Source organism: Rhinatrema bivittatum, chromosome 19 (genome assembly GCF_901001135.1).
Source record: "Rhinatrema bivittatum chromosome 19, aRhiBiv1.1, whole genome shotgun sequence".
Taxonomy (NCBI): Eukaryota; Metazoa; Chordata; class Amphibia; order Gymnophiona; family Rhinatrematidae; genus Rhinatrema; species Rhinatrema bivittatum.
In genome coordinates this window covers 27,716,096-27,743,034 of record NC_042633.1, presented here as the reverse complement: position 1 = coordinate 27,743,034, position 26,939 = coordinate 27,716,096, and the positions used below count along the sequence as shown (strand labels likewise).

The window sequence follows — 26,939 nt, the reverse complement described above, 5'->3', positions numbered from 1 at the left end:
ACTAGCCCCACAGGGATATAACAATATTTGGATGGGGGGGGGGGGGGAAGGGATGGAAATTAAGAAGGGGGCCAAAACTAAAGGGGGCTCTTGTGGCCTTAGGGGGAGGGGGACTGAACTTGCCATTACAGCGCATTTTCCCTTAATTGTTTTTGGTCTTTTGGGGGCCAGAGTACCTTGGTAGCTGGCGGAGGTCTCCAAAGACCCCCAGGGTCATTTTTTGTACTAATTTTGGGGGCCCTCAGGCCCTTTAAGCAATGGCAACCTGGCCGAGGTGGGCTACTATTGCGTGGAAAGGCCCCATACCGCCACGTGATTTTTTTGTCACACATTTGTGCCGTGATAAAAAACAAAATTGCGCCACGGTACTACTATGACAGCTTGGTGGGGAGGGGTCCAATATCACAGGGATGGTCCCCCGTGATAAACTATCACACGTTAGAAAATCTCCCTATTAGATTGTAAGCCCTCTGAATGTAATCTCCTTTGAAGTGCCCACAAAAGCACAACATAAATAATAGCACATAAGTACCAAAATTATTGTTATATTATTAACAGAAATGCAGGTCCCAAGTTCTCTGTTCCAGGGGCAATGGGTAGTAGAATAAGATATACAAAGGCAGGTATTCATGTAATAAGATTATTTTACATAAGCTTGTTACAATTTTAAACTGCAAAGAACTTGCAGCTGTGATATTAAAAGAGAGGGGGGGGGGGGGGAGGAGGTGTGATCAGGGAGTCTGTGTGTCCATATGTGACTGTCTCTTTTAGCAGTATGAGGTGGTTCTGTGATGTAATCATGAGAAAAAGGGATAAGAAATGAGATCTCGTTCCCAAATTATCTAGCCTCAAAAAGCCAAAATCTCAGGGACCCTAGAAGATGTAATAGTGCAAAGAGGGGGCACTCTTACCTCGGGGTGAAAGATTTGATGTCATTTGGAGTGATGAAAGGTAAAAGAAGAGTTGATTTGTGCAAGGTTCTCTCTACCTAGCTTGATGCCGTCTTGATGCTTGATGTAGCCTGCTGCTACTTAGCTGGATAAGTCAGAACCTGTCCGGGGAAGTGTCGCTACTTATCCGGATAAGTTCGAATTTGTCCATCTAAGCAGTGGCAAAGGTGCTACTTAGCCCGATAAGTCAGAATTTGGCCGGATAAATGTGCTGAAATGATAGACCCACATATTTTAACTTCACATTTTAAAGAGATGCACAAGTAGATTTTACACGTGTTATTTAGATGCTTTTACATGCATAAGTCAGTGAATTTTCTAACATGGACGTGGCAATGATGTAACCTGTTTTATCAATTAGTCTACCAGTTCCCCCAGTCCATCTGCAGTTCCTGAAAATCCTCCTGGCACTGTAGCCTGAAGTCTTCCCATTTCACCCAGACTCCTCACCCGGTCATTTCTTCACTTTAAAGATGTTAAACACTTACTCCAGATATCGAGGAATAAATTTACGCGCGTAAGCTGCCAAATTTACATGCATAAATTGCTTATAAAATAGCAACTTACTTGCGTAAATGTTGGCCTGCCCCTTTTTTACATATGCAAATTTACTCATGAACCCTGATTTGTGTGTGTAGGTTGAGGTTTCTAAAATAGCTAATACTTGCATATCTGCTATTTTACATGCATAAGTGCAATTTATTTTACATGCACAACTTTTGAAAATTCACCTTTTAATTGGTAAGTGTACTGGAAGAGAACATGGAGGACATTATGGCTTGTGACTTTTTCTCAGTGAAAAATAAGGAATAATGTTTTAGACTGTCTTCAGTGAGGTTGCCTGGAGTAGTTAAACAGGAAAAGAGCTAGAGATGTGGATAAATAGGAAAAAGTTATTCATAAGATAAGTACCTACTGCTGGACAACATGTAAATGTTTTGTTTATTTGGTCTAGTTTCTTTTAAAGTACAATTTATGGTCTGTGTGCATACTGTTAATGTCTTACCTGGCAACTTTGCTAAATCCTATAATTTTTTGGAGAAGACATCAGAGAATATGTAGTAGCAAAGGTAAAATTGTATTTATGAATGAAAAATTCAGATAAGAAAACAGAAATTAATACTTCTAGACTCTTTTTTAATTTAGTCTTTGCTTGCATTGGTCTGTTGTCTTAGTTAGTCCTAAAAAAGAGATATCTTTTGTGCTTGTAATGTAGTAATGCAGATATTTAAGTTAAGAACATAAGAAGCTTATTTATTTATTTAAAAACTTGTATACTGCAAAAATACCATACAATTTCATGTTCAGTGCAGTTTACATAAAACATACATAAAATTAAAAATAAAACATATATAAAACCTAATATTAAAATTTGCAACAAAACATAGAATAATAAAGGACAGGATTGAGAACCACTGTGCTAGGGCGTCCCCTGAAAGTTAGATGATGCAAGTATCTGGAAGGTATAGCTATAACATAACATGTCTCTCAACAAACTGTGAAGCTTTCCTCACCGCACTGTCAGCAATGGGTTTTAATCAACAAATCAACAAACCTACTCACAAAGCAGGTCACACGCTCGATCTCCTCTTTACAAATGCCAGTATTTCTCTTACAAAACAACCAAATTGTAAAAAAGTCCCATGGTCAGATCACTCTCTAATCTCCACCAGCTTTTCTATACCTCGATCAGACTCCAACCTCAACTCAAGACCCTCTTTCCAATACAGAAAACCTTGCTCCTCAGAACACCTCAGCAAACTTCTAACCTCTGATCTACCACTCATTGATGTCTCTACACCTAACTCTGCCCTCCAATCCTGGTCCAAATTAACAAAATCTATTGCAAACACTCTCTGCCCACTGACAACCAAAATAAGGTCTTCCAATGCATCCAAACGACAACCCTGGTTTAACGATGAACTACGAAAGCTCAAACAAATACTTCGCCAAAAAGAAAGAAAATGGCGCAAAGCCCCTTCACCGGCCTCACTCTCTGACTACAAACGATCACTTCATCTATACAAAAGTACCACTTTGAAAACCAAAAGAGACTATTATGCCCGGAAGGTTCATCATCTCAGCTTTGACTCAAAAGCTCTATTCGCTTTCGTTTCCAGCCTCACTAAACCGATCACTCCAGATATCCCACCAGAACAAGCCCAGACTAAAGCAGACGAACTGGCTCTTCATTTCAACAAAAAAATATCGGATCTCCTTAATCAGTTGTCTCCAAACACTACTTCTCCAGATAACACATACTTCCCCCAAAACAAAGAGATCCAGCTTATTGCCTTCAAACCCATCACAATCACAGAGATACTAACGGTGTTAAAAAGAATGAAACCATCATCTCACCCATTTGATCAAATCCCATCCAAAATGCTCCTTCTCATCCCGGACACAATAGCAAAAACCCTAGCAGATATCATAAACTGCTCTCTATCACATGGTATCTACCCTGATGACCTAAAAACTGCCTCAATCAAGCCACTGTTAAAAAAACCAAATCTAAATGCATGTGATCCCAACAACTTCCGCCCTATTTCCAACCTCCCATTCATAGCGAAAATCATGGAAAAATTGGTAAACACCCAACTATCCAACTACCTGGAGGACCACAGTATTCTGTCCCCAAACCAATATGGTTTTCGCAAATCCGCAAGCACTGAAACGCTACTACTCTCACTCACGGACTTCCTCCTCTCTGGAATTGATAAAGGTCAAGCATATTTACTAATCCTCCTTGACTTTTTGGCGGCCTTCGACACCGTCAACCACGCCCTACTTCTACAACAGCTGGCAAACATTGGTTTAACAGGTGCCACACTAAACTGGTTCAAAACATTTCTAGAAAATAGAGGATATAGAGTCAAAGTTCACAATAAAGAATCCCAATACCACCATTCCAATAGAGGGGTGCCGCAGGGTTCATCACTTTCACCCACGTTATTCAATGTCTACCTCCTACCACTATGTCAACTTCTCACAAAATTAAGCCTGAAACACTTCCTATTCGCAGACGACGTACAGATCGTGATCCCCATAGAAGAATCAATATCAAAAACAATGGAATTCTGGGACAGTTGCTTATTAGAAATTAAACTTCTCCTTAACAGTCTAAACCTTGTACTTAATGCTTCTAAAACAGAATTCCTGATCATATCACCGGAAAACAATAACACACTCCCAAAACCACCCACACTCCTTCAAACAGCCCACGTAAGAGATTTAGGAGCCATACTGGACAATCGACTCAACCTCAAACCATTCATTAACCAAACCACCAGGGACTGCTTCTACAAATTACATATTCTGAAAAGAATTAAACCACTTTTCCATGCCCAGGACTTTAGAACAATACTGCAAGCAATAATCTTTTCCAAATTAGATTATTGCAACTCATTACTACTAGGCCTCCCAGCTTCTTACACCAAACCTCTACAAATGGTTCAGAACTCTGCAGCCAGAGTCCTTACAAACTCCAGGAAAATGGACCACATTTCACCTATCCTCAAAAACCTCCATTGGCTACCGATCCACTACAGAATCATGTACAAAACCATCAACATCATATACAAAACTATTAACCAACACACGCACCTCGACCTACAAATACCGCTTAAAAAACACACTTCCGCCAGGCCCATCAGGGAATACTACAAAGAGTCACTCCAAATTCCAAAGGCCAAAACCTACCAACATAAATCATTGAGTCTCAGAGCCTTCTCTTCAGCAGGTCCAACTCTCTGGAATTCTATCCCACCAGATTTGAGACAGGAGCCATGCTCTCTAACATTTAGGAAAAGACTAAAAACTTGGCTTTTCAGAAAAGCATTTCCAAGCTTTGAATAAAACCTCCACTCAATAGCACAAACCATTATCCAATAACTGGACCTAAATACGAATTAACCAACTTTAAATTGACACTCATCAATACCTGCGGTGCTTTTATCATACCATTGTCGTATTTATGCATTTGATTATTTATGTACCACTTCATAGTGATGTACTGCCTCAGTTACTCACATATTTTATTTACTCACTCTGCTACTCTATTACATTAATAGGCTGAAATGTATTTATACATTTGATTATTTAAGTACCGTTTCATAGTGATGTACTGCCTCAGTTACTCACATATTTTATTTACTCACTCTGCTACTCTATTACATTAATAGGCTGAAATGTAAATATTGCTCGGTTCTATCTCTCCCCTCTTCCAGCTCCAAGTTAATTTCCCTATTTTATTGTAACTTTCTCACATCCTCTATCTGATCCACTATATCTAAAGTTCAAGGTTCTTATTTAGAACATTGTTTACGTTTATTGAGAACATTGTTTACGTTACGTTATGCTTTACACACTCTGTTAATTGTAAACCGGGTTGATGTGATGCATGTCATGAAACTCGGTATAACAAAAACAATAAATAAATAAATGTCAACGCTGCTTAGCAACAACAAAGGGAAAGGCTAAGCTCCACCCACAATGAGAACCACTAGCACAGCAGCTCAAACCAGGAATATCATAACGGATGACAGGAAATGCTGAGCCAAAATACACAGCACTCTGGATGCATGGAGACATGCCCTGCTAAAGACTTCAGTTTGGCCAGACTTCTGAAGCAACAAAACTTCAGGCGATCCTAGATCTTAGATGGAGGTTGGATTTTCCTGTACAGTTATCTGAGCAGTTGCACAGGATGAGCAAGGAATGTGGTGAACTTACATGTGTTAGTCATATTACTCATAAGGCTTTAAATACTATCTCAACTCATGTAAGTATTCATCAGGAACCCTTTATCTATGGATTTCACTGAGTCTCAGAGTCCTCTGAGCCCTAGGGGTGGAATGAAATGGGATTGCTTGACCAAAGCCTGATGAATTTAGGCCAATTGAATATGCTAAGTAGAAGCAGGCATCAAAGCCCTCAAAGTAAACCTAGATCACAAGGTTAACTGCTGTTACCTGCAAAAGACATAAAGCAGAACTTTGGAGAGGATAACCAACTGAAGCATCCTGGGCAGTTCAAAGCCACAATGATAAGTAAATTGTTTTTCATCTGAGAGACCCTCCCAACTCATATTTTCAAATGTGCAGGGGAAACAGTATATGTCATGTCAGAGGTCCTGTAATTCAGATCAGGTCATTTTCATTTGAACTTTCAGAAGTGAGAATAACTATGCAGATTGGATCCCTCTTCATCACTAAGGAAAGCAATCTTTTGTTTATTTCACTACATGAATTATTGTAATCATTGCCTATTATTATATTATTTTGTTTGTATTATTGCACTGCAGTCTGAAGTATATCTAAGCTCAAAATAAACCAGCTGCTATTTATTTATTTAGTGCTTTTTTATACCGGCATTCATGATACAATCATATCATGTCGGTTTACAAGGAACCGGGGCACAAAAACCTTAAACATTAACATAATGAGGAGAGGCAAAAAAAAAAAAAGTTACAATGAAACAGGGGTAATGGAACTGGGGGAAGAAGAAGACAAAGCAGAAAGTAACTCAATGATCATAATAATCATTTACAGTGTGCTGAATGTTCAGTAATGATAGCTATGTTCAGTAATGATAGCTATTATCAGGAATTAGCTGTGATCTCTGGAGTAGTGTCTGAGACTGTGATGTAACACTGGCATGTAACCAAGCATGAGGTACAACAGTCGGTGCTGACACTGGCAGGCAATGAGGCCTGAGGTGCATCAATGGGGCACTTTCATACAAACTGCCAGAGTTAATGAGTGTGGTGTGGGCATCATAGGTGGCAGGCCACCCACACTGAGAGCAGACATTAATCTGCAGCACACCTCTATCAGCAATGCCATTCTTGTGTTTTTCTCCTTCACCACAATATCTAGGTTTCTAGCTTCAATCTGCCTGTCAGTGGGAATGGGAATGTCCCAGGTGATCACAACTTCTTTATTCTCTTCTATTCTTTTAGGGTCGTGCGCCCTGTATTTGTTTGGTACATCAGTGTTATAATATTTACATAGTTTCCAATGTATAAGCCATGCCACCTTATTGTGTCTTTCTGACATCAGCATGTCACATACAACAATGAGATGTATTCTCTTAAGGCAGTTTCTCTGAATGGATTTGTTTTGAGCATACTTTGACAGGAATGAGCCTTATTCATAAGTCAGGGCATGTTGGGATTGATCTCAATGTCTTAGGCTTTACTAATGCCCTTCTTACTACTTGCATTGTACCAATGAAAGCCTCCTTCCGGAGTTTATAAGGTGTAATCTTAACAGGCAACATATCAAGGTGCGCTTGAAAATTCTTCTTCAGATCAGTGGCACCCAATATAAATGGGACTATTTCAGTATCTTTCTGCCACATTTTCTTGGTCTCTGATTGCATCTCTTGGTACTTAAGGATCTTTGCATTCTCCATATAATCTATAGCATAGTCACTGGGTACTGACACCTCTTTCAGCAATGCTGTTCTTATGTTCTTCTCCTTCACCAGAATATCTAGTTTGCATGCATTGATCTTCCTGTTGGTGGGAATAGGAATGTCCCAGGTGATCACCAATTCTTTGTTCTCTTCTATTCTATTCTATTAGGGCTGTGCTGCCATTGTTTGTTTGGTACATTAATGTTATGTTTGTTTATTTGTTTGTTTATTTATTTAACACTTTTCTATACCGACATTCATGAATAGATTCATATCAAATCGGTTTACATGGAACATGGGGTAAACCATTTAACAAGAAGCAAAAATTACATATAACAAGGAGAAAGAACTTGGGGGGCTAGGGAAGCCGGAAAACAAAGGACAGCATAACTAAGTGTGAAAAACGTAACGCTGAGACTAGGCGGGGCGTCTAGTCAGGTAAGCATAGTCTGATTCGGAGGTATATTGACGGTTTAGAAAAATTAGGGGGAGGCTTGAAGGAAAAGCCAAGTCTTAAGTTTACACAGCTTCCAATGAATAAGCCATGCTACTTTGTTGTGCCTCTCTGTATACAGGCCTTCTGACATCACATCCGGCAACGAGATGTGTAGTCTGCTCTGCAGAATCTGCATTTGTCCATTTTATCATTCTTTTCGATGCTGGCTAAACCATCTCATCTGCAGTCTACTATCCTGTGCTATAGTTACCAGTCTCTCATCCATAGGTTTCAATTCACCTCTTCTCGACCATTGCTGTGTCAAATCTTGATTCACATGGGATTACTGAAGTAGGTCTCTGTACTTCCCACTGTACTTATGCTTCTGCCAACTATCCTTTCTTGTTTGCTGGTCCAATTCTTTAAAAAGAGTTTCTTGTCTTGCCAATTCTGTAGCTTCTTTACCTTTGTGTACTGTGGATCTTTAGTCATTCCCTCTATACCCCAGAATGATTGTCCTAGCTTAAAGACTGAGACTGAGGATGGTTGCTAGTTTTTGTACTTCTGAACTATTTTAGTATTTGGGTCCATGGATGATATTATGTAGCTCTATAGGTGTAATCAATTTCAATAAGACCCATAACACCTTCAGCCCTAGATATGAACAATCTCAGCATACACTGGTTCTTATAAGTTTCCTGATGGGCATGGAGGAGCTTTCTCGCTTTTACATCCAATTCTTCAAGATATATATTAGGTTAGTCTACTAATCCAAAACTGTATGATAATGCGGGGATTGCAAGCTGGCACTGTTAAGGTACTCTTCAATATCAACTTTACTCTCCTATAGTATTATGCTGAATGTTTCCACCAACCTCTGCTCCTAGAAATTTAAATTCACCTTCCTGCTCCAGTTCCTTTGTATTGCAATCTCCAGCCAAGGAGATGTTTTCAGTTTTACTTAATTTTCCTTTAAGGAAAGTTGATTTAGCATATTGGTCCTAAGCCAAATGTCACCCTGATGTCATCTGAGAAACTCTTCACCACACAAAATTGTTCTGCTAAATGAGCATCACAAGAATTGTAGAGTTTCAAATCACCAACAAATAGTAAGTGAGATATCTTTGGGAGGGAACTTGTCGCTCTTGGATTAAGGCTATTTCCATAACCTGAGGAGCTGAGATCGCCAGTTTAATGCCAGACAAAACAAAAGTGGTGACAGGGAATCTCCCTGAAATATTCCTCGCTGGACCTTAATATTAGAGAGGACATATAGTCCATCCTCATAATTCTAGTGGAGTGTAGTCTGCCACATTTTCATGATGAACTTGATGTACTCTGTAAATACAGAATTCACTTTGTATATTTCATGGCAATTTATTGTTCGAGAGTGTAGGATGCTATCAAAGGCTTCCTCATAGTCAATCCATGCTTATATTAAGGTTTTGACCAATGGCTTTATTCATCATCATAGACTCTTCTTTTTCTGCCTTGCTGTTCTATTGCCAAGATTTTATTAGACTCGATGTGGTCATATATTCTATCTGTACTGATTGAAGTGAACAGCTTATAGATTGTAGGCAAGCAGGTTATTGGTCGATAGTTTTTGGCAACATTTGCTTCTTCCTTGGGCAGGAGAAGTATTCTGTTATTAGCCATTGTGGATTAATTCTGGCTTTCTGATCAATAGGTTTTTGCAGTTAGCAAGATATTGATGAAGAGAGGTCAAATATCTGAGACAAATGTTGGACACCCTCATCAGCGCCAGGGCACTTTCAATTTAGGACTCAATTTAACCTGGCTTCCAGCTCAATCATTGCAATTTCAGGCCATTCCATAGTTCTGATGTTTGTCTCTCTCTCTAGTGTGGATTATTTCATGTTTTCTTAAGTTGGATTTTTGCCTGAAACATTTACTACACTCAGAACATTGAAATGGTTGCTCTCCTGTGTGAATCATTTCGTGTACTTGCAGGCGGCTTCTCTGAATGAAACCTTTATTACACTCTGAACATTTAAATGGTTTATTTTCTGTATGGGTCATTTTATGTCGTCTCAGGGAAAACCTGTGAGTAAACCTTTTATCACATTCCAAACATTTAAATTGTTTTTCTCCACTGTGAATTCTTTGATGGTTCTTTAAGTCTGAGTTTTGCCTGAAACGTCTACCACACTCAGAACATTGAAATGGTTTCTCTCCTGTGTGACTTCTTTCATGTCGACTCAGGTTAGCTTTTTGGCTGAAGCTTTTATCACATTCTGAACATTTAAATGGTTTCTGTCCTGTGTGTAATTGCTGATGAATTATAAGCTGTGATAAGTATGAAAAACATTTTTCACATTCAGTACACTTAAAGCGCCTGCCTTTTTCATTAATTGTTTTTTGTTCTCTCATGTTTGATTGGCAAATAAGCCTTTTATCACAGTTAGTATTTTGGCATGGTCTTCCTTCTAAGTGAATTATTTCATGACCTTGCAAGTCAGTTCTGTGTGCAAAGCATTTTTCACACTGAGTACATTTGAATGGTTTCTTCTGTACATGAACTTTTCCATGTGCTATAGGTTTTGCATTTTTAGGGGCTCTTTTCGCTCCTTCACTGTATGTAAATTTCTTCTCTCTCCTATAATATTGTTGGATATGTATTTGACTTGACTTCTCAGTGAACCTTTTTCCACATTCAGTCTCTTCTTGGTGCTTAATAGAATGAGAGTTTGGGAAGAAGTTATCCCATGCATCAACAATTGTAGATGGATTCTGTTCTTCCTTGAGTCTCTGAGTTTGTACAAAATTGGGGCAATGTTTGGAATTTTTCACATATTCAGTACATGTGTTTGGTCTCTTTTCTTTTTGGGCTCTCTCTTTCTCGCTGGGTGGTGTTACTCTACTGACACCTTCTTCACAATCAGCTGAATAATCTGGGCTGCCTCTGGAGGGGTGTCTCTGTTTCCATCCTTCTCTCTGCTGTCCATCACACATTCTCTGCCCCTCACTACTGCTGCTCAATCCAGCATCTGTTGGATAAAAATTAGAGTACGCTTATTAATTTTATAACTATGTAGGAGATATAGATATAGATACGGAAATATCTCATATAATTCCAGAAAGGTTTTTGCTTGGTTAAGGCTGCATTTAACATATAGAGGTATTGCTTGCAGACAGATACAGGTGGGCAATAGCTCATGAACAAAGAAACACAGTCCATGTCTGATCCCATCCTGTTGGTTCTGTGCATCTCATCCTAACCTCCCATCTCTGCAGTGTTTTCTCATTCATAGTTTAACTCTGATTGCAGTCACAGATCAAAAACATCTAGAGAGCCCTGCTGGAGATCTGCGATTAATTCTGGACCTGGTCCTTGAACCTCAGTCTTGCCAGCTTAAAGAAACAGAATCCTAATTACTCAGTAATACAAATTTAACTGAATGCAAATCCTAGGGGTCACCATCATTTGTAGAATTTGGAATACCCCATAGCACATAGAAATTATTTTTCACCTCTGTTGGTCTCAATAAACCCCTCTCCTCCATCCAGCCAGTCACTGACATAAAGCTCTTCCATTTTCAGGATTTCTACAATGGGGTCAGAACTGTAACCTTCGCTGCCTGTCTTAAAAAATGCAAACATCTTCAGCTTTTAAACAGTTTGGGATGTTCATTTTATCTACATGTTCCTTTACATAAATCAAGATGATGGGAATTCTGTCAGCCCAAAGAATGTAAATATGCTGGTGGAAGGACACTTCCCATCCTCGAAGGCTGCAAACTGCTTCAACTCGATGCAAATCTATCCCATGCCTATTCATGGGGGAGATCCTGAAACCCTGTTTGCAGCCCTTTGACTGTGAAACAAGTATCACGGACTTCGAGAATGACAGCGGCCCTGAAAACGGCTGCAGAACAAGCCCTTTCCTGTGGAAACCGACTCTCTCTTTTGCCTGTTGTTGCCAGTGGGAGCTTCCTGGCGCCCTCCTTTCTGCGGCTGCCAGTATGAATCATAACCCTCTTCCTGCTCCCTTCTTCCTGCTACTGCCAGTACATGCCATCCCACCTCCGTTTCCTGCCAGGGAGCCACCCTATGTTTTTCCTTATGCTGCCCATGGGGGTTTCTGCAACCGGGCAGGCGCCTCATCATGCTTTCTGGTCCACTAGCGGGCTTCTTTCAACATGGATGGAGGTCACCCCTATTCCAATACAAAGAGGGAAGTCCAGCCCCCTTCACGCTCTCCACTCTTGGGAATAGGACACATGTCGCTTTGGGGTGTCAGCACCCCTGTGATCCAACTATACTCTTGCAAGGAGTCATTCTCCTGTTCAGGCCTCTGGCTCAGCATTTCTAGAACTGCTTGGGGCTTCCTTGATGCTCTTTTCAAGGTTCTTAGACTGGGAAACCTTCCTGCCTGTAGCCCATTCAAGGATGGTGAGTGGAAAGCTGCAGGAGGCGGCCTGCACAAGCTGCAAAGCGGGTTCGACATTGCCTCCCCTTTATTCTTCCTCCCCACGGACATTACCCAGATGCTAGATACCAAAACCTGCCTGGATGCGCGTAGGGGATTGAATTCACTGAGATTTCAAGAACGACTAGGTGGTTTGAATTTAGGCTCTCGATTACTGCTTTGAAATCATCCGCATTAAGCCGCATTTCCTTAACAGTCCAACCAGAGGACTTATTTTAATTGAAACTTTCAAATGTATATTTTCTATTTATTTACAGAACCACTGCATTCTTCAGGCAGAAACCATCTTTTCAGGAACAAATCATGGTGCAGCCTCCAGCTACCTGTACAAGAGCTCCGTTCGGCAGCTCTAACTCCTCTTAGCATCTCCTCACAAGTGCAGTGTCCCAATTAAGGGCTTCGGTATGTAGAACATGTCTTCCAAGCCAGCTATAACAATGCCGATGCGGCTTGCCAGCTAGTCTTCAATAAGGGTTAATTTCCCCTTCCGCACCGTGCAGCCTATTCCTTGTGAGCTTCGAGATTCCTCCCTCCCTCTCAGGCAGTTTCAACACTGCAACACTTGCAGAATTTGTCAATCAATTACAGATTCATTCTCCTGCAGTTTAAGTCGAGGCTTTACTGGTTCATGAGAGTCTTACTCCTGGGCAAACGACTTGCTCCATTTGCCAGTTGGTAAGGATCCGATGTCTCTGAAACCTAAAAAGGTATTACTTGTCAATCAAGGAGAAACCAAAACTGTTCTCCTGCACAGGTCCCAGGCAATTCCTCCACTTGCTTGTGAAATGGGGCTGCCACTGGTGCAAACGTTGTCTGGTTTTTCCCCCAAAGCTACCAACACCAAAAGAAGGCAGAAGAGGAAAATAAAAACCCATTCGGAGCTCAGCAATCTCCTTTCTACTCTCTCTGGTAATTACGCCGACGAGTTCACTTAGCTTAGTCTCTTGGGTGTTTGAACAATCCTGCCTCTGGGTCTTCCTCAGAGTCCTCTTCCATAGCCAGAAGGCTCTCAGCTCAGCTGTCCAACGCCTCTCTCTTTATACAGCTGAGGCTCTATCCCAGTGGAGATATTGACGCCACCCAGTACCACCTGCTCCCTGCTCCTGTCGTCTCCTATGGGGTGCACCCATAGGAGGCGACATTACAGCAACCTCCATAATGGTGCACGCTCCCCTCTGCTAGCTAAGCTCTACTCTCCCTGCTCAAAGGGACTTAGAACTAGGGCCTTATTCATAACGAATCCCAAAGGGTTATTACATTAACATCAACATTTCCGATGTATTCAAATTCATTTTAAACCCCAAACCCTAATAAATTCCCTTAGCAACACAGGCAGGGTTAACCTGGGATAATCTACAGCAAACGTAATACTGTCGGCAAAAAGGGAAATCTTAAACGCTGCTCGACATTCTTTAAACCCCTAACATCTGGGTTACTTCTAATTCGTTCAGCGTAAGGTTCCATAGTGAAGGTGAACAAAAGGGATGACAATGGACGCATAACAAAATGCTCCAAATCTCCTCCAAATAATTTTCTCTTAAAGGGAAGTTTGCCCCACCAAGACTTAGACCATAAGTCCACTGCCCAGTCGCGGAGCCAGAGCAGTTGTCCAGCTGCTATGATGAAGCCACCAATCTAGAAGAAATTCTGAGAAGAATGCAAGCGGCATCAGCTGAAAAGGCAGCAGCCGATTCCATTGGCATCTCTTCTTTGCTTTCCGGAAGCTGCCGAATCTATGGTAGGAGCACCCATGCTCCCAAACTGCCGCTAATAGAAGCTGGAGCAGAACGGGCTGGGAAAGTAATCACCTGCTTTAAGGGCAGCTCGACCTTCCTATCTCAAAGTGCCACTCCCTGGTACTGCTGGGAAGTGTCTACTTCAAATAAACACTGGACTGCTTCTTGGGAGAGGTAATACAATTTCAGAAAGTTTTTCACTGCGCCTCGTGACCTTGGGCAGGTCACGACACCCTCCATTGCCTCGGATACTAACTTAGGTCTCGATTTCCTGAGCCGCGATAAGACAAAATACATAGCATTTAATGCGTGTTTAGAAAACATGCAATAAACAGCGTTTTCTAAACAAAATTGCACCCTCTGTGGAAATTAGCTGCTCTGCATGAATACAATTGCCTAATGCATGCAAAACAGCAAATGCATAGGCAATTCGATGAAAATAAAACAACCTGGATGTCTTAGAAATACGTCAGCCTCATTATTGTAGCACCTTTCAGGGAGGTGGTGTTATTTTCTCCCAGGCACATCAGGCTGCTACCACGCAATCCAATGTCCCCGGGAGGTCTGTTAAAGTCATTATCTCCCCTCCCCCCAAGTGCCTAAATGTCCCCTGGGGACAAAGCAGGTAGGAACCCAAAATCACTGGGCAGCCCCGCAATAAAAATGTTAAAAAAAAAAAAAATTTGAAATCATATGGCAATGCCCTGCCCCCTACTCAAACCCTTCCCCCCTTTAGAAAAGATTCCCCCTGGCCCAACACAAGCCCCCAACAGTAGGTTATCCGCCCCCCCATTCCACCTGACATTAAATCAAATCCCTGGTAAGTCTAGGGTGCTCCCCCCCTCCTTACCTGAAAATAGAGCCTAGTGATCTGGGACCACTCCCCCCCCCCCCCCGACACCCCCCAGTCCTTACAAAGAATCATTGGTGGTCCAGGATGGGCCTGGTGCGCCCCCTAGGGCCGGGACCCATCTTTGGATTTGAATTAATGTTAAGGGGGACGGGGGGGACCAGAGGGGTGGCGGGCAGATCCTGGGGGTTTGGGGGGAAATCTTTTCTGAAGGGGAGAGATTTGGGTAGGGGGGTGGGCATGAGGTAACCTGCAACGGAGACAAAGCTACAACCCTAGAATAGGCATGAGGGGATGGGTGTGGGGGTGAAGGTCAGGTTCCATGTGGGAATTTTTAAGCCGCTTGCATCCACCCAAAGTGGACAAACTCAGACTTGATGGACCATTTTTGTCTTTATCTGCTGTTATGATAAGAGATTTAGATTAGGAATAGGATAAGCTAGGCCAAAGTACCTGGGTTGCGTCCCTTGCAGGTAAGGCCTAAAAGGGGTAGGCCGCGCTCAGACTTTTCATAGGAAGCAGTGAACACGATTCAGGAAGCTGGGACCTTTTGATAAGGACCAATATGGACGTCAGTAGAATAAGCCAGCACCTTACAAAACTACAAAGGTTTGCATCAATAGTGGAGCCAAAAGACTCTGAACTTCAGCTGTATAACAGACGCACCTGCATTGCAGGGAATTTCAGAAAGGGCTGGCCTAGCGAGGCACGATACATTGGGCACACCAAGCAGTCAAGGCCTTGACGCATGCCCAAAGCCATTCTGCCAATTGACATGGGGACCCCCACGTCCTGTAGCCAATGACAGAAAGATGAAAGACCAAACCTAGATCCAACCAACGGCAAAGGAAAGGAGGAAGCACTGCTCATAGGCTACCCAAAGAGCCACCAATGAATGGAGAGACAGTCAAGCCTATGGAGTAAAACCTTCATAAAAAAAAGAGAGATTTCACAGCAAGCTTTGGCAGTCCAGCCCCAACGTGAAGCCCAGAAGAGAGGCATCTCTGAGGTACACCATCCCTGGCTACAGTGGAGTTAACTCCTAAGGGCATTAGACAGGCTTAAAGTGTATTCATATAAAAGCATGGGGAACACTGAATAGTCTGAGAAGATTATAAATCACTAATCCATTTATCTTGAGCAATATCAGTGTCTTCAAATATGTGCCAGAGTGTGTGCCCTGCCCGGTGGTAGGTACACACTGACCTTTGTCCTGTTTCCAAGTGGGCATCACACAGTTCTGTAAATGCCCAGCTTCTTTCCCACAATGCTGTCATTTACTATGTTACTATAGCTGATCTCATCCTCACCTCCCGTGTGTTTCCCTTCCCTCTGACTCCAGTCGCTGACCAGAAACTCTGGGATTCATTCGGAGTCTGGGTCGCTGAACCTCAGACTGGTCAGCTTAAAGCAACTAATGACTTTAGTACTAAAATTGAACAGGAAGTCAGTAATAAGATTCACTCTCTTATCTGTAAATGCTCCACAATCACAGCAATGAGTTTATTCTAAAGGAATTGGGTGCTCACCATGCTTGGTATCAGTGTCCTCTTTTCCTTCCAGCCCTTCCACTTTCAGGATCTCTACTGTGGGATCAGGACTGTCATGTTGGCTGCCTAGAAAAAGAGGAAAATACCTTCAGCATTGAAATAGCCCTAGATATGGACACAAGCAAAGCACATTTGGCTATAAACGAGATGTGAGCTCTGAAAATGTAAGTATCCTAGTGGATACTTAAATATCCTAGATAGAGACAGGATGGAAGCGATCCAGAGAGAAGGCAACCAAAATGGTGTGGGGGGTCTGCATCGAAAGCCATATGAGACTGAAGGACCTAAATATGTAGACCATGGAGCAGCTCAGAGACAGGAGAGGTAGGATACAGACTTTTAAATACCTGAAAGGAATTAATGATGCACAAGAATTGAATCTTTTCTGATGGGAAGAAAGATGTAAAACTAGGGGTCATGATAGGAAACTCCAAGGGGGAAGACTCAGGAACAAAGTCAGGAAATCTCTCTTCATGCAAAGGGTGGTGGACGCATGGCATGTGATGGCATTCAAGAAGACATGGGATAAATACAGAGAAGCCCTATTGGCAAGAGGATGGACATGAAGAAACGGGGGAACCTGGGAACCTGCACGGAGCGACAACCCTAAACAACTTGCTGCCGTCAATTACCGTGTCACTACGCAAGGAGTTAAGGCACCATGACAGGAAAGGTACCCGAGTTCAGCCCAGCTCCTTCTGATATCAGTGGTCAGCCGCCTCCTGTCTTCCTGCCTCCAGCTGCCGGCACCGCAGGGCTCCCAGAAAATCAAAACCAACCCACTGGGAGGGAGGAAGGGAGAATATGGTGGGGTAGCAGCCAGGGAGGTCAGAAATAGCGAGGGATGAAAACCTCAGAGGAGGAGAGATGAGAGTGGATGAAAAGGCAGAGGTAAAAGGGACAGAGACAAAAGGGGAAGAAAGAGATGAGAGTAAAAACGCTGGCGATATGGAGGTGTGACTGGGAAAAGAGACAGGCAGTAGTGAAATGGTGGGGGGAGGACAGAAGAGGGAAGAAAGGAATGAACAGTAAAGCAAAAACAAGGAAAGCTGAAAATGAAACAAGAGAACACAAACATTCTCCACACCAAGGTAAAGACGTCAGGGGCCTGGATTCTAACGCCTCACTCTCCCTGTGCCTGCTCCCGAGGAGGTGTCTTTCTTTAATCCAAGCTACGTCACCTGCTTCACGCAGTGCCTTGCATGTGCCCGTGATGGTCCTGTTTCCTCTTTCTTCACACTCTTGGGGCTCAATCCCGAGTCCTTCTTGCTTAAATCGGATTAAAATATCAGGTTTGATTTCCGGGGAGCCTGTTATGGGAAAAGATGATTACAGTATGTTTAGAAAAGTTACCACACGGCCTTTATTAATGCATGGGAGATCAGATTTATGCCGTTTTCATAGGCACTGCCACCAGTTCAGAGCGAATAATAAATTGGTGCTGCTTTGCTGATCGTCATCAGAAATCCCTTGTAGCCATATCCTGACCATTTTAACACTGAGGAGGACTACTCCATTCCCCCCGAGAGCCACAAACAGGTATTCTGATGAGCTACAGGAAATGAGAGAGGGGACCCACATGTTTGCTCTCTCATATGGCGTTTTAGGAATGACTGTAGCTACAACCTGAATATCAGCAGTGTGGCTGCATCAGACTTCCAAGAAAACTGGCATAAACTACAAGGAATGGCTCTGGTTATAACCAGCCCCAATCGCCACAGGGCATGTGGTTTTACTTTTCAGTTTTCTTGGGAGGGAAGAGAACTTTTAATCATGAAGCTGAGAAGGGAAGATGTACTCTGCCAGAGCTCCTTAGCCAATCCCATGCCCAGCCCAGAATTGGGGGGAAAAAAACAATCAGTGGCCCAAACAATGCATAGGTAACAAAGGACAAGGAGGAGGCACCAAACTGCAAATGAAAAGCAATAAGGAAACCACCCACTTAGCGGGAGTAAAGACAGTCTCCTAGGCACCTTGGACAGACCCAACAAATCCATCAAATTAAAATGTATTTTTAACCTGCCTTTCCTTCGAAAAGCTCCAAGGGTTCTGCCCGTCTCTGATTTAGACCCAGTCTTCATGGAAAGAAAGCTACACCAGTGAGCTTAAGACCTGTAACTCTCCCCTTCCATTGGAGATATTGTTTTGTGGACCTCCTAAAACGTCCCCAGACTATGATCCACAGAAACAGGAGAGGCCTACAATGGCCTACAATGGCTCCCGATCTCAAGAGAAAGTTAACGCAGTAACAGACATCCCGAGTGTTAATAACCAGTTGGAAGATGGGGGCCAATAACAAATCAGCTACACCTAATACCCCTTAGACCTAAGTAATAAGGAACTCAATAAGGTCCACCCCTCCATTGTGGAGCTGGTCGTTATTAGCTGCTCACACACACAATGAATTAAACACCATCACATCCCCTAGATTAAGATACATGAAATACTAATAAACACATCATACATGAATAATGACTGAAGTGAGTGAGGAAAAAGGAACTGCAGAAATAAGAACTACCATACTGGGTCAGTCTAAGGGTTCATCAAATCCAGTAACCTGTTTCCAGTCCAGGTCACAAATACCTTTTTTTAAAGCCAGCTACGCTAGCTGCCTTTACAACATCATCCGGCAATGAATTCCACAGCTAATTATGTGTTGAGTGAAAAATAATTTTCTCTGATTTGTTTTAAATGTGCTACTTGCCAGCTTCATGGTGTCCCCTAGTTTTTGTATTTTTATGAAAGAGTAAATAACCGATTCACATTTACCCACTCTATTCCACTCATGACTTTATAGACCTCTATCATTCCCCCCCCCCCAGCTCACTATTATACATGTTTATTAGCCCCTTCAAAAAAATGTAGCAGATTTGTAAGGCAAGACTTCCCTTGTGTAAATCCATACTGGCTGTGTCCCATTAAGCCATGCCTTTCTACTTCTATGATTTTGTTCTTGAGAATAGTTTCTAAGATTTTTCCCAGCACTGAAGTCAGGCTCATCAGTCTATAGTTTCCCGGATCACCACTGGAGCCCTTTTTAAAAATCAGCATCACATTTGCCACTTTCCAAACTTCAGGTACAACAGATGATCTTAACAATAGGTTACAAATTACTAGTAAAAAAAAAATCTGCTATTTCATTTTTGTGTTCTTTCAGAACTTTGGCTTGTAAACCATCTGGTCCAGGCAATTTGTTACTCTTTAGTTTGTCAATCTGTCCTATAACATCATCCAGCTTCATCATGATTTGTCTGAATTCTTCCGAATCATCACCATTAAATACATTTCCGACATGGGTATCTCCCCAACATCCTCTTCACTAAACACCAAAGCAAAGAATTCATTTAGACTTTCTGCGATGGCCTTATCTTCCCTTTTAAGCCCTTGATCATCTAATGATTCAACCGACTCCCTCACAGGCTTCCTGCTTTCGATATATTCAAAAACATTTTTATTACTCTTCATCCAGTCAGACCAATCCAGATGAATGTGTTATGCACACCGACCAGCAAATGGAGATAAATCAACAGGTTCGCTGTCGTCACCCCCTTATATGCATTTGTGCTGACCTCAGCCTGCCAGTATCCTCTGTCTCCAACAGGCGATAAACGAGCACCCCGTGCTGTTGAAGAAGGCTGAACGAAGTGGCGCGATTGCTGGGGCAGCTCCTGTGGTCAAAGACCAGTGCTCCCTCACCCAGTTGAGTGTCGCTGGGGGACAGGCTTGGCTATAAGTGACAGAATTTTCTCCCTCCCTCAGCCTGAGCATGGCCTGGGCCAGGGATTCCAGTCTTGCCTATTTTTTGAGGGATTGCTCCCGCCCCTCCTCCTGCTCTGATCTAATTCCGGGTGGATATGAAATAACCAGGGATTTCTCTATCTACCACAGCAAAGTATGGATAAAGGAATGTGCTCTGCAGGGCTGAGGCCCACTGAAGGAATAGCTTGCTTGAAAACTATTCAGAACCGGTGTAGTGGGTTCTGGGGGGGAGGATCCAGCGATGTGGGGCCCTGTGGTCTGCGGTTCCCCACTGGGAAAGGCTCTGGTTTGGGGACAGTGGCCATTTTGGATGTGCCGGGGCTGAGAAGGAGCTGGAAGGCCATCTCTCAGTCCCATGGTGTGGAAGCTGAACGAACGCCTATATGACAATGGCTGACCATAGTGAAGGCGTCCAGAAGGAATCGGATACTCACCTGTCACAGGAGGGGGAATCTCTGATTCAGGAGGGTCCATGAAGGGCAGATCTTCCTCTTGTTTAACGCTCAGTGAAAACACAGACGTTACGATGGGAAGGCCTGGGATGAGAAAACAAACCTGGCTAGAAGGAGTCACCCAGGACCTGCTAATGTTATATTAGGAAAGGGATTTTAGGTCTCCAAATGTGATGTGAAAATGCAGAGCCCTTTAAATGCAGAACATTTACTTACTAATGGGGGGGTCCTTCATGGTTTCTTTTCCCTCCCGCTCACAGCGTTGAGGGAAATATTTCTCCTCTTCCTTTTTAATCTTGAATATTACATCAGGATTCAGAATTGAATAACCTGTCAATAAGGACAGAAGAATTACATTAAACTTGCACGTGTAGAAACCCTTCAAGGTGTTCCATCTCTTGGCTGTTATGAAGGAGCAGTGCGAGTGCGTGAACGTCCTTACTCCGGGGGGAATTCTGAACACAACAGTTTACAAGTCTGTGCAAAAGAAGAAACATTTTCTGCATCACATTTCAAAAATCTGAATACTATACTTCTCAAAAGAATCACTGCCTTTGAGTAGTACTTAATGTAACCTTCAAAGCAGAAAAAGGTTCTTAGTCAAAGATGTAAACTTCTGAAGGCTTTTGGTGCAGAAGTCTCCCGAGAGGACAGCAATAGGGCTCCAGACCTAGGGGTCTGGGGGATCTTAACTTTAGCAAACCAAACAGCACTGGCGGTGCCTTCGGTGAAAGCAGTGATCCTACCTGCGCTGATAGCCAAATGAAAATCCCTCAAATCCAGACGACCTCACTCTAAGGCATTAGATCACTCACCCCCTCCCCCACCCCACGCTTTCTCTCTCACCCCTTCCAACAATTCACCCCTGCCCCTCCTACATTAACTCCACTTCCTCCCCAGCTCCTCCTTTCCAACCCTTATCCCGTCTCAGCCACTCCTCTCCCTACTTGACCCCTCCAAAACTCTCACCCCTTCCTCACCTCCAGCAGGGCTTTGTCCCTGCACGTTTCCCACCGATTCCAAAAAATAAATCTAATTCCTCTTACTCTCCCCCAGGATCACATTAGCTTTCTTTAGCCTTGATCACGTCCTCCGGCTACGGATTCCACAGCTTGAGAATGCGCCGAGTGAACAAGTAGTGTCTACGATGAGTTTTTAATCTGCTGGTTGTTAGATTCATGGAGTGTCCTCTTATTTACCCTCTGAAATACTAAGACAGTCTTTTATTTACCCGTTGCACCCCACTCATGGTTTTATAAACTTCTATCACGTCCCCTCTCAGCCGTCGCTTTTCCAGGCTGAAGAGCCCTGGCTGTGTAGCCTCTCATCATAGGAGAGATGTTCCATCCCCTGTATCATTTTTAGCTCCCTCCTCTGCACCATTTCTAGTGCCGCTCTGCCTTTCTTGAGATGGGGCGACCAGAACTGCCCACCATACTCAAGGTGTGGTCACACCTTGGCTCGATCCAGAGGGAATATGATATTTTCCGTTTTATTCTCCATCCCCTTTCGTATCAGTCCTAACATTCTATTTGCTTTTACGATCGTCGCTGTGCACCGAGCTGAGGATTTTAACGTATTGTCCACAAGGACTCCAAGGTCCTTTTCTTGGATGGTGACTCTCAAAACAGAACTCAACGGGCTTATGTGCGGGTGATAACAGAACAGGAAGATTTACCCCATGATATGAGGAAGCCGTGAATCTCCTTGATGACCTTCTTGTACAGCTCCTTCTGCCGTTCTCCCAGAATGCCCCACTCCGCTTCCCAGAAATAAGCAGCGACGTCACTGAATGTGATCGATGCCTGGAACAGCAAACAGGACACCCTCAGCCCCTCTCCCTCCAGCATGAGGCCATTCTTGTTAGAAGACAGAATATCAAATGTCTATAAATGAATAGATAAATAATACACCTTGGTATATGGCTTCTGTCAGTGAAATCAGCTGATTATAGCCTGTTCTCTTACATAGCCGGTATTTTGCATAGATTACCAATCACCAGAACAAAACTGGAAGTCTCTGACTGGGTGCTGACTGGTTCAGCAGGAGAAGGAAGCTTCAGCTCAAACTAGTGGAGAGAGGAGGAAAAAGCAGCAGCATTTGGGCAGAGATAGTAAGGACAGAGACTGATGGGTTGGTGGCTGAAGGCAAGAAAAGAGAGAGTGCTGGGGTTTGGAGAGAAAGAGAGAGTGGGCTTATGTGTGTAAGTCTATGTGAGAAGAACATACACAGACTGTGAGAGTGCGTGTATGCTTGTGAGAGAGAGTGTGCATATCAGAGTCTGCTGGGACAGAAAGGCAGTCTGCAGGTCCGTCTCTGTCCTGCTGATCTCAGGGGGAGCAGAACTCAAACCTCCCCAGGGATGGAAAGATCTCTGCCCTGTGTCGTCAGGAGGGGAGGGTGGAAGAGCTGCACAGGGAAAAGTTTCCCTTTAAGTGCGGGTGTCCTGTATACAGGGGGAGAGAGAAGAATCTCTTACCTGATCACAAGCCAGGGCAGACATTTCCCACTGAATTCTGCAGCTGCGGGTGGGATTCAGGCTGGAGATTTCCCTGTTCCTGCTCAGAGGCTGAGAAAGATGAATAGGAGAGGAGGGGGCGGGGCTGATTCCTGAGGGTCTCAGATAAACTCCCTCCTCTGCCCGTCTGCAGATCTGGGGCTTGCAGGGATTTTCAGGTTTCTGCTTTTTTTTCCTGAATATTTTCTATTCCGGCCCTTCAGATATAAATAAGCCGGTGGGGACGTGGGGGCAGGGGCTGTCCTCGCAGGCCTCTAGAGGAAGAGACACAACTAAGCATGCGCAAAGCTGCCCTGCTGAGGGATCCTGCCTCCTTAAGGTGGATGTGGGGAGATGACAAATAGCTGCAGAGTGTCCGAGACAGGAGCAACAAGTCAGGGACCCGGTTTAATTTGATTGTATCAGGAACCTCTAATTTTCCTGGATTTAGGGAAATCATTTTGAAGTAGCAGAGAGACCTACTCCAAAATGAGGCTAACAAAGAGCAGTGGGAGAGAGTCTGCCTCAGTCTCTGCCAGGTGCACTTCCTGTCTGTCATGGAGACGCTTATGGATAGGATCACAAAGTCATGCACTCAGTTTCTGTCTCGCTCTGTTTTCTACACTCTCTCCTACACACACCCAGTCTCTCTCTCTCTCTCTGTGGCACACATTGTTTCTCCCTGGCTCACTCACACAGATGTTGTTTGCCTTTAACATGCACTATTTTGCCCGTGTAAGCTTTATTGTCTTTTAAAATACGTTAAGTAAATTTTGTGCATGTTATTTTAATTATTTGCATGCTATTCCTGGTTTTTGCCCAGACATGCAGTGAAGGCGGAAAAGAATTTGACTGGAAAGACCTAGAAGGAGAGGCTGAAGAATCTGAATATGGACAGCCTGGAGAAGAGGAGGTGCAGGGGAGATAGGATACAGCCCTTCAGATACCTGAAAGGTTTGAATGATGCGTGAACGTCGAACCTTTTCCGTTGGAAAGCAAAGACTAGAACTAGGGGTCACGATATGAAACTTCGGATGGGACGACCCAGAACCAACATCAGGAAATATTTCTTCACAGATAGGGATGCAAAGAAGCAGGGTATAAGAGCTATTGTTCATCCCCACATACTGGAACTCTTGGACTCAGATGAAAGCTATCCAGTAGGGAGAAGGCGTTGAATACAGACCGAGAGGAGTTGTGCAGAAAGGATCCGTCTCTACTATCTTCTTCCTATGTGCCCCTGGATGCCGAGTAAAGGATCCGTCTCACCCAGGGGTTACACAAGGATGAAACCTTGTATACGATTTCGGAAGTCGACAATATCCAAGAAAGACTTTAAGTGCTGAATTAATTTTACCTTAAAGTACCCTGTCGATAGGACCAGACGTAATTGCTGGGAGTAAGTTAATTTAGAATCAAACAGAAAACCAAGATTGCAAACATATTCTGAAAATTTAATGTGCTCGCCATTAAGATTTAAATTAATTAAATTGTTTGGTCTATTCTTCTGGATATCAAAAGGGCTTCAGATTTGATTATAGTCAAGTCAAACCATTGGCAGCCGTCTATTTGACTATTGCGTCTAAGCATGAATTCATTTGAGAAATAGTTGTTGCTACATCAGATGAGACAGGGAAATACAATTGAATATCATCTGCATAGCATTGAAAGTTAACATGAAATGAATCTAACAAATCACACAAAGGCAAAAGATAAATATTAAACAGAGCAGAGGACCCTGGGGCACTCCAGCCTTCAGGGAAAACCATGCTGAACGAGAGAGACCAATTTTGACTTGTTAACACAAGCATACGTAGAATTGAAACCGCTACAATACAACACCACCGATATTTAATTCTTTCAATCTGGTAATGAGACTGGAATGATTAACTGAATCAAAGGCAGATGATACATCCAAATAGATTGCGATGGAAGCATTGCCAAAGTCCATAATATGTAATAAAAGGTTGTTTATTGAGACTAGAAGGGCCTCAGTACTATGGTAGTGTCTGAAACCACATTGCTTACCGTATAATATATATTCTCGGTTTGAAGAAAGCTGCTTAGTTGTGAGTAAACTGCTTTTTCTAATAGTTTCCCCAGAGAAAGTAAATTGGAGATTGGTCTAAAGCTGGTTGGTTTGTCAATAGACAGTTTGCCTTTCTTTTCAACTGGGTGAATTACGGATTGTTTCAAAACTTGTGGCATGATCCTTTCAGATAGGGATAAGTTGAGCAATGTGGTTAATAGGGCTACAAGCTCATTTTTTAGCTTATCAAAGAGTCTAGTTGGACATGGATTTAGAGCACAACAGGAATTTCTTTTGCTGTGATAACATGTCTTTCATTTCTGTGCTAGAGACGTACTCAAAGATATTCCATGGTGTTGTAAGATCTGGAACAAGATATATTACTAATCAACAATAAAGAAGCAAAAACCCTCTCCAATTAATACTCAATACGAAAAAGAAGAGGAAAAAGGATATAAATCCAATGTATATCTCATATAGACCAAAATAATTTAGAACAACTTATACAACAGCTGATGACAATATCATCAATGATTGCCTCAAGATATCTCTCTGCAGCCTCTCGCCACTCAATGGGCCGCAAGCCGTAATCGGTCAATGAAGCAATAAGTTATTTGTAATCATTTACTGTCATCATGCTGTAAAAACTATACAAAAAACTATACAAAAAATTATACAAATTTTTTTTTATAATTTTCTTTATAAAAATTTTTTTGTATAGTTTTTACAGCATGATGACAGTAAATGATTACAAATAACTTATTGCTTCATTGACCGATTACGGCTTGCGGCCCATTGAGTGGCGAGAGGCTGCAGAGAGATATCTTGAGGCAATCATTGATGATATTGTCATCAGCTGTTGTATAAGTTGTTCTAAATTATTTTGGTCTATATGAGATATACACAAGATATATTACTGACAGAGTTCGAGGAACAATGATTAGTTAGAAGATTGTCAGCTTTGTCTTTAAGATAATCCCGCCACGGCCCCTTTAAAGTCAGCAAAGGTGCGCGCGCACCTAAGGCGAGCAGGCAGGAACTAGGAGATGTTGGCGTCTCCCCTCGACACACGTGGGAAGACCCGACTGGGACCGGAGGAGGTCGCGGAGCTGCTGGAGGAGCCTGGGAGCGTAGCAGGAGTGCGGGCACGTAGGCGACTGCCTACTGCTGCCAAGGAGGAAGGACCAGGTCCGGGACCTGGGCATTAGGGGTGAGTGGAGCCGGCCGCGGGCCTGCCGCGGCCGGGAAATGCAACAAATTCAAAACAAAAGTGAGATTTCACAGTTAAAAGTTTGTAACGTATATGTCGTAACTTGATAAACTGTTGACTTTTGTGCTTGGTACATTTTTATTTGAATATAGTTTAAATATTGATTAAAAATAAACAATGTGAATGGTTTTCAGTTAAAAATTGACTTTTTTTTTTTTGCATAATCAGAGGTGTGAATTTTTATGCTAAATTATGCAAGTTTGTCACAAAATTATCACAGAATCTTGGAAAATCTGCCACAAGAAACGGGCATGGATCAAATGCTTACTTAACAGCATCAACAGACCTAAATACTCAATGAGTGCTGTAGTGTGGAAGTGTACAGTGTGAGGAGGGGGGCCCCTTGCTTACCGTATCAAGATTGCCTGGACACTAGGGAACCGGACGCTTCAGCCCATAGGCAGATGCGGATCTGTTGGAGAGCACCAAGAATTCCCCAGAGCAAGAAAACAGAGCATAGGAACTACAACTCCCATTACAGATCAGGATTGGAACATCCAATGGAGCTCCGGGGGCATGGCCTCTGGATATAAGGAGGGT

General features: G+C 42.9%; 1 protein-coding gene across 5 annotated transcripts in view; it reads right to left on the bottom strand.

The window, feature by feature from the left end:
- Positions 1–5,292: 5,292 nt before the first annotated feature.
- Positions 5,293–26,939, bottom strand: part of LOC115080630 (zinc finger protein OZF-like) — a 32,866-nt gene continuing 11,219 nt past the window's right edge. Inside the window, exons 1-7 of one of the 5 annotated variants that reach the window (XM_029584926.1) lie at positions 23,083–23,451; positions 22,282–22,489; positions 20,820–20,933; positions 20,586–20,687; positions 17,574–17,702; positions 16,372–16,458; positions 5,293–10,814 (exon numbers count right to left, since the gene is read on the bottom strand). In XM_029584926.1, the coding sequence (XP_029440786.1) occupies positions 9,628–10,814; positions 16,372–16,458; positions 17,574–17,702; positions 20,586–20,687; positions 20,820–20,933; positions 22,282–22,489; positions 23,083–23,106 (1,851 nt within the window). In that variant the 5' untranslated portion in view covers positions 23,107–23,451 and the 3' untranslated portion in view covers positions 5,293–9,627. Of the gene's footprint in view, positions 10,815–15,296; positions 15,390–16,371; positions 16,459–17,573; positions 17,703–20,585; positions 20,688–20,819; positions 20,934–22,281; positions 22,490–23,082; positions 23,458–26,939 lie in introns of those variants that run through there. The other 4 variants (XM_029584927.1, XM_029584930.1, XM_029584928.1 and 1 more) reach the window with 4 other exon arrangements.